General features: G+C 36.5%; 1 protein-coding gene across 1 annotated transcript; it reads right to left on the minus strand.

Moving 5' to 3' along the window:
* Positions 1-6448: 6448 nt before the first annotated feature.
* On the minus strand, positions 6449-7527 carry LOC113120219 (alpha-(1,3)-fucosyltransferase 9-like). Its single transcript, XM_026290153.1, has one exon. The coding sequence runs from the start codon at positions 7520-7522 to the stop codon at positions 6449-6451; it is 1074 nt and encodes a 357-aa protein (XP_026145938.1). The 5' UTR covers positions 7523-7527.
* Between the last annotated feature and the right edge of the window lie 709 nt (positions 7528-8236).

The following is an 8236-nucleotide window of genomic DNA, read 5'->3' on the forward strand; positions in this document are numbered from 1 at the left end:
TTTTGTTTTCTTAGGGAGAAGTCATCCCTCAGTCCAGACGGTCCAGCTCCAGTCTTACAATACAACAAAATCTATGAAATAATATACACTGAGTTAAGGCTGCACGAAATTGGGGAAAAATGACATCGCAATATTTTAATTTTCTGCGATATATATTGCGATATGAAATCTAATCTAATTTTTTCTTACAAACAAAAATGGGGTAAGCACACTTACATTCTCATTTTAAACGATTTAAACATCGACACCATTGTGTCAATTGATTAATATGCGCGAGGGACCGAGAGCAAGACAGCACTCATGTTGTTTTGAAGACGGTGCTCGCTCGCTATCTCTCTCTCTCTCTCTCTCTCTCCCTCTGTCTCTCTCGCGCTCTCTCTAGGCATTTCTCAATGTCAAGGATGCTTCCGTGGCAGGACTGGTCCTTCCAAGTCACTTCCTTCAGAGGCTAGGTGAGACCCTCTTTAGCATCCGGAGAACACGTAAATGGAACAGGCTAGCAAGTGCACGTAATTGCGTCATTACGTCAGTGAAAAGGTCAGTAAAGTGGTATCGTTAAATTACTTTGGACAACTTAACTAGGTATTTATAAAAGAAATGCCGATGACGCAACCAAGATAACAATTGTTAAATGAAAGGTCTGGTTCAGCTAACCATTTGTATTTGTATAATTTACAATATCAATATGGTAGTAATTTGTACTGGCATTTAAACGTTAAACTTTACTTACATTTACTACAGTTATAACAAATGTTTGGTAACGTAAATAAAAACAGAATGCTAATGTTCGAAATTTTTTAATTTTTGAACAATATAGCAAAGCTGCGCACATAGGATTGCGGGTGATTTGAGAGCGCAAAGAGCGCGAAGTATACACATATGCATCCTTTCCTGTGTATGGGATATTTTTCGAATGAAGGACTCAATCCTTGGTTGAAATTCGAGGATCCTCGACATTGGAACAGTCCTTCGACGGATGTCATTGACGTAGCATCCTCGAAATACTGGCTTCCCAGGAAGCGCGTGGGCTCTCTCTCTCTCTGCCCTGTTAAACTGACAGGACTTAAAAACATGCAAATTATAAACTTTCACTCTTAAAATGGTTAAGCTGTGCAATTAATCCGCGAATCACATTCGTGAAGGGCCGGGGAGCAGCTGGTCTGTACAGTTAATGAATAACAGATCAACTAAGACCTGCGATGTTACTATCATCCTGCGATGTTACTATCGTGTATTCGTACATCGCTATATCGATGCTTAAATGACACATCGTGCAGCCCTACACGCAGTGGTGGAGGAAGTACTTAAGTTTAGTACTTAAGTAAAAGTACAACTACCCTGCAAAATATATACTTAAGTAAAAGTATAATTACTACATCAACATCTTACTTAAGTAAAAGTCATAAGTACATACTTTTAAATTTAATTTAAAGTATTTTTTTAAGTAAAAGTACAATCAGTTGTCTCAATGTCTGGGCTGTTCAATTGTAACAATCACAAACAATATCTATTGTGTACTGGAAAGAGTTGTTGTGCAATACTGACACTGTAAAAATCTGGTTATATACTTATTACTCATTAAATAATAATTAGGCTGAGCCAATTATTTTTACTATACTATTAAGAGCAGTAAAGAAAAACTCAAAAGTACACAGGTTAGTGTTATTCTGAACACTTTAATCAAATTTCTATGACCAGTTTATTCTGCTCAACAACAGTTGCTTTAGTCCTTTACCTAGGCCTGCATGGGGAAAACGTAGCTAAAACTGCATTTGAGGCTTATACTCCATTGATTACAGAAAATCCAAAAGCATTAGGCTAATAATGTATAACACATTACACGCTAAAGAAGTTGCCCTGTTAGGGTACCACTAACTTACGTCAAACAAATATTATACTGGTGTGATATTTTTGTTATGTTGACATCAGTTTTTCTATAACAGTCATAGCACCATGTTATAGCAAGATTGTAACTTAAATATTAATAACTAGCATTGCATGTCTTACCTCTATATGTTTCTTCAAATTTGAAGGGGAGTTTTTAAACGCCAACAGTTCTTTGCGTTGAGGTAACGTTAACGTTAGGCACTTGACACATTGAAAACACCAGGAGTCATCCTTTGAACCTTTAACTTCAAATAACTTGCTTAAATAAGGCCAGGGATGTCTCTCAGAATCAGAGCTGCAGGGCACAGGCTCAAGCTCAGTCGACGTTGTTGGCTCTATTTGATATTTGGTGTCCACCGTGTCCTTTTCTTCGATTTACATAAGTTCCGCTTGTGTTGTTTCAAAACGCGCGCCGAGCGCGTGAGTTCTTTGACCAATCATATCTCCGATCTGTTTCAACGTGCATTGGCCAGCAACGCCAAAACGTCAGTCGACCAAAAAATGTTTTATGCAAGATTCGGAAAGATGTAACGAAACGCATTTTAATAAAGTAGTGGAGTACAAAGTACAGATAATTGCTGAAAAATCTACTTGAGTAAAAGTATAAGTATGCATTATTTTTTTTACTTAAGTAAAGTATAGATACGTAAAAATTTACTTAAGTAACGTACAGTAACGAAGTACAAATACTTCGTTACATTCCACCACTGCCTACACGGAGTACATATAACACATCTACCTTGCAAATAGATAATGATACAGGCAGCTCCAATGCAAAATGGTAAGGAGATTCAGAAGAACGGTTCTTCTAGCGCTGATTTTTTTAATTTGCTCATTCGTTACCAAAGCGGGTTTCTACAGCTCATAGTGCAGTACCGTCACCTACCGATTGGAGTAAACCATTCCATTTGTATATAAACCAATCTCATACACTTTAACTAATTGGATCTGACTTGTTTCAGAGCCAGTTGCATTTAAATCCTATTAATAATGTTTAACTGATTAAATCTAATAGTTTTTACAGTTAACAGATTTATATTAATTTTATGTAATCGGAATACATATTTTTTTAAACTATTATTTAAATCAAATCAAATAGATGCAAATGCTTAATAAATAATTGTGCCAGGAATCCTTTTGATTCAAGGTTAATATTAAAGGGCCATCTATTGCAATACAATTTAGGAACTTAATAGCAATGCTCTCCCACATATTTAGCTATTGTAACTGCGCTTATTTCCGTTGTTGGTATAAGTGGCAGTGGGTGGTAATAGACAAGAAATGTACAGCTTCATACAATCGTGCTGATAATGTTTCTTTAGTCCTTTGGCAATCCTACAGCCTGAACCACTGTAGGGAAACCACATGATGTACACATGATGCATATTTTGCATGTCTCTCTTAGTTAACAAACCTGATTCAGATAACCATGCTTGTTAGAAGTTAGAGGGTATATGCATTCAGGGGGCATTGCTTTGGACTGTGATTGCAGGGAGGGTGGGACGTTCACTTTCAGCACTATCAGGCTAAAATTAACATTTTCCAAGATCTCCTACTGCAGCTTTAACCACTTATGTGAACTGTATTTCCTCTTAGAGAAGACAATAGTTTAACAAATGATCCAGTCTAAATAGAGTGCTGCAGTGATAAGGTATTTTTCTAGGCCTTCCCAGAAGATTGCATCATGGTAAGATGGCATCCATATCTACAGTTCCATCCACACAAAACAAATCAGATGTTTCCATTGGTGTTTGGATTATTGTAGAAAATAAGATTTATAAATAAGGTTTATGATTCTTAATGTTTTGTCCATCATGATAATCTTCACAAATGAATGGATCTTTTCTGAATTTTAAAAGCCTTAATAAAAAAGTAAAAACTAAATGTAGCTACGCTATAAACGAACTACATAACAGTCATGACTTCAATGCTGCCACTGTTAAACTTCTGACAGCTCTTTCAGTCTTTGTTTAAAAAATATTTCCTGAAAGGTTGAGTTGACATAGTTTGCAAGTGTGATTACAAATGAGGCTATAAAAGTGGACTTATGAGTTTACCTCTAATGTCCCATTTAACCACCCTGTTAGCAACAGCCATTTGAAGACAAGAAGGTCAAAAATCACAAGGGGTATTAATGATGTATTTTATGTCATACAATAAAATGTGTAAAAAAAAAAAAGGTGGTAGCGCCAAACTCTCGTCCAAATATCTAGTAGGCAAAAAAACATATTTTTGATTTTAAGGCAACCAGTTTCAGCAGATTTTTGAGTATTTAATTTTTTTTATTTCATCAATATGATATTATATTATATATATATATATATATATATATATATATATATATATATATATATATATATATATATATATATATATATATATATATATATATATATTGTAGAACAGCAAGTTTAAATCACAAACCAAATCAAGTTTCATTTAATTCGCAATAAAATAAATAAAGTACAACAGAACGTTTTTTTCAAGTTAAGAGCTTGGTTCATAGATTAAAAATATACAAGGATGCAAAGATGAAAGAGATCTGCACACGTCCAAAATGCTCAAAAAGCTATATAACATTTATTCTTTAGAGGTCACAAAAATTGTGAAAAGAAGTGCACAGGTACAAATGCAAAACTTTTTCTGTTATTAACTCTTCCTCAGTGCCATGTTCTACAAAGCAACACCTGCGCTAATTAAAACATGTATTACCATAATGCCCCAATATCACAAAGATCTTTAAACAAATACACATATATTTCAAATCTATAACAAAATACAGCAAACACATTTATAAATCATCCCAAATGATCCATACAACCACATCAACAAAATACACAAACAAGATATACATATACATCAATAATGATCTAATAACTCCAACAGTAGTTCTAAACATCAGCTTTCATGTATAGTCAATAAGGTTTTTTAAAAAAACCTATTGTGTGTGTGTGTGTGTGTGTGTGTGTATATATATATATATATATATATATATATATATATATAGCTATAATTTAATTCTTGCCCCCATGACTCAAATGTTGTCCCTGATAATAATAATGTTATCAGTGTCTGTATCATCAAATCAAATCAGATAAGTTTAAATCTCCTGTTGAGGATGATTGACAGGTGAACTTACAAAACAATTTACACTTTATTAACGTGTTTTATTCTTCATCTGTGGTATAATGTTAATTACAACAAAATAATAATAATAATAATTTCAGTTTATTCTGCAGAAAATAACAAAGGTTGTTGACAATAATGTGCTTACATTGAAATCGTAAACATTAACGGGATACTCCATCCCAAAATGAAAATTGTGTCATTAATCACCTACTCCCATGTTGTTCCAAACCCATAAAAGCTCTGCTCATCTTCGGAACACAGTTTAAGATATTTTGGATGAAAACCTGGAGGCTTGAGACTGTCCCATAGACTGCCAAGTAAGTAACAGTGTCAAGGTCCAGAAAAGGTATGAAAGTCATCCTCAGAATACTCCATCTGCCATCAGATCTGCAATCTGGGTTATATGAAGAGACGGGAATACTTTTTGTAAGCAAAGAAAACAGTCACTTCTGTGTCTCTACATGTTACCATATGCTGGTAGGATATGCTGTTTTACTGTTCCTGTGGCTCCGTGGTAGAGCATTGTATTAGCAACGCAAATGGTTGTGGGTTCAATTCCCAGGGAGCACATGTTAGGTAAAAAATGTTAGTCTGAATGCACTGTGAGTTGCTTAGGATAAAAGCGTCTGCTTAATGCATAAATTATATACATAGCATACATGGAGAGACACAGAGGAGACAGTTGACAAAGGATTTTTTTCTTCACATACAAAAAGTGTCCCCGATGCTTCATATAACCCAGATTGCATGTATGATGGGAGATGGAGTATTCTGAGGACGACTTTCATACCTTTTAAGGACCTTGACACTGTTATTTACTTGGCAGTCTATGGGACGGTCTCAAGCCTCCAGGTTTTCATCCAAAATATCCTAAATTGTGTTCTGAAGACAAACAGAGCTTTAATGTGTTTGGAACGACATGGGGGTAAGTGATTAATGACAATATTTTCATTTTGGGAAGGAGTATCCCTTTAATGTAGTTATTTGCAGGTTATGACATTACAAGTTATTTGTGGTTGTTGGTTAATGCCCATTTTAAATCCAAAGGAGGTGAAAAGTCTCTCTACTCATGACCAGGGGCGTAGCAGGTGCTTTAACAAGAGGTGATTCTGTCCCCCGTGCTTTGTTTGACCCACCACCGATATTTCAACCAGTGTTTTGTCCACCTCTGGTATGTTTATTTAGATTTGAGTTGACTAACATTTTAACCAATCACAAGACGAATAATCTCTTGGGCGCATCTGTCATGAGCTTCAAATCTCCAGTTGCGCTCGTGATTTCACTTTGCTCTGGCCATTGAGGGTCACATCACCTGACAGCTGACCCCCCCCCCCCCACACACACACACACACATACACAGTCTTTTAAAATGCCTGCTACACTCCTGCTCATGACTTACCTCAACGTTCACTCAACATCTGTTAAATTGCCCTCAAGCCCAGAACCAGCTGTTGAGATCTTTGACCACTTTGTAGTGCTTATTCCTTCTAATATGATCACAAATCCAACAGGCATGTTCAAGACCAAAGTATGTTGGCTTTGAAACAAAACGTTCTCTCCAGGTGAAGTACTGCATGTACAGGTCCTCGTTTTGGTCGAGGTGTTTCAGATGATCGGCCAGTTCTTTTGGGGATGGAAAGTCATCCACATGGATGAAGGCTTTACTTGGTATGAATAGCTCATAGTTTTCTCTGGGCGGGCCAATAACAACAGGAACGGTACCAAGCTCTAGAGGATTGAACAGCTTCTCTGTCACATAGTCTCTATGAATGGAATTCTCAAAAGACAAGTAGAATTTGCAACTAGACACTAAACTGGAATACTCCTCATCATTAACTGGTTTGTTGAAGTGCCCGCCATAAGTTGACACGTCAATGAATTTCACTAACTCATTATAATAATGTGATCGCTTAAGGTCTGGGTTATAATGACTTACTACCCAACAAACTAATTTGTCCTTCTTTGGGATAGTATATTTTTTCTCTTCCTCTGTGCTTTCTGTGATCCTACCATAAGGTACTGGAATATCCGAGTCCCAGCGGTAGCTTGAAGTCAGATTAAATAGATCCTTTAGCAAGGGAATTTGATTTGTATATGTTGGAGACTCCATATTCCACCATACCCACTTCTGTAAAGCTGGTCGTGGGAGTTGTGGTATGTTGGATAAATCCCCACTAATATCTCTATGATGGATCATTACCCCATGTGCTTGGTTAAATAGACTTCTGTCATCCGTTAAATGGCAGCCACGGATACCGAAAGCCGAACTGCAGGGTCTTAAATCAAAACTGACGCCAAAAGGCCACATCCAGATTAACACAATGGTGTCTGGTTCTTCTTTCTCTTTAGATGTTGCTATCAGATCTTGGTCCAAGGGGATGTCTGGGCTGCACTTGTAGTTATGCATCTTAAGAACGCTGAGGCAATTTTCTGTGTTATTTATCTGGACATGAGCACCAGTGAATTTGCTGAAAAAGTTTTTGGTTGAGTCGTGGTACAGGTACATGTAGATTGTAAGAAATGCCATCAAAAATATGGCGATTGTAATGTTCTTAGTGGTTTTTGAAATAGTTGTTTTGTCCATCACTAATGTAGAGAAAAAGATGTAAAATGGATTAATATGTGGCTTGAAATATGTTACTTCTGGACAACAAAACCAGTCATAAGGGTCATAAAAAAAAAACATTCTATTTGTTTGTTAGGATAGGACAATATTTGGCCGAGATCAATGGCGCGGGAAGGGGGGTGCTGCGGGGGCTGCAGCCCCCCCCGTCATAGCACCAGCCCCCCCTGGTGGGGGGCTGTGGACTAACCTAATATTGTACTTAAAAACGTGAAAAAAATAAAAATATATTCATCAGCAACACACCTGAACGCAAGGCCAAGCTTGGTGCACTTTAAATCGAGGTAAGAAATGGTTTTAAATCCCTTATACTGCCGCCGAGCATTTTAGCATTATTTATTTCTGTATGTTGCCTATTCACCGTAGTCCTGTGGCTGAAGAGGCCTAGGCTAGCATAAGGCAGCACATCACTAAATAATAGTGAATAATTATTTAGTGAATATATATGACATATATACTTAATTGTTTTTTTTTTTTCAGAAATGACCATCTCCGTTCTCAGTGGCATTTTCTCCCTGAAGCCAAGGGGAGCCATCTCTTGCGACAATCACTATTATTGTAATTTAAAAAAAATTATTTGACTTGTGACATGGCCTC

The sequence above is a fragment of the Carassius auratus genome, chromosome 19 (assembly GCF_003368295.1).
Source record: "Carassius auratus strain Wakin chromosome 19, ASM336829v1, whole genome shotgun sequence".
Classification (NCBI taxonomy): domain Eukaryota; kingdom Metazoa; phylum Chordata; class Actinopteri; order Cypriniformes; family Cyprinidae; genus Carassius; species Carassius auratus.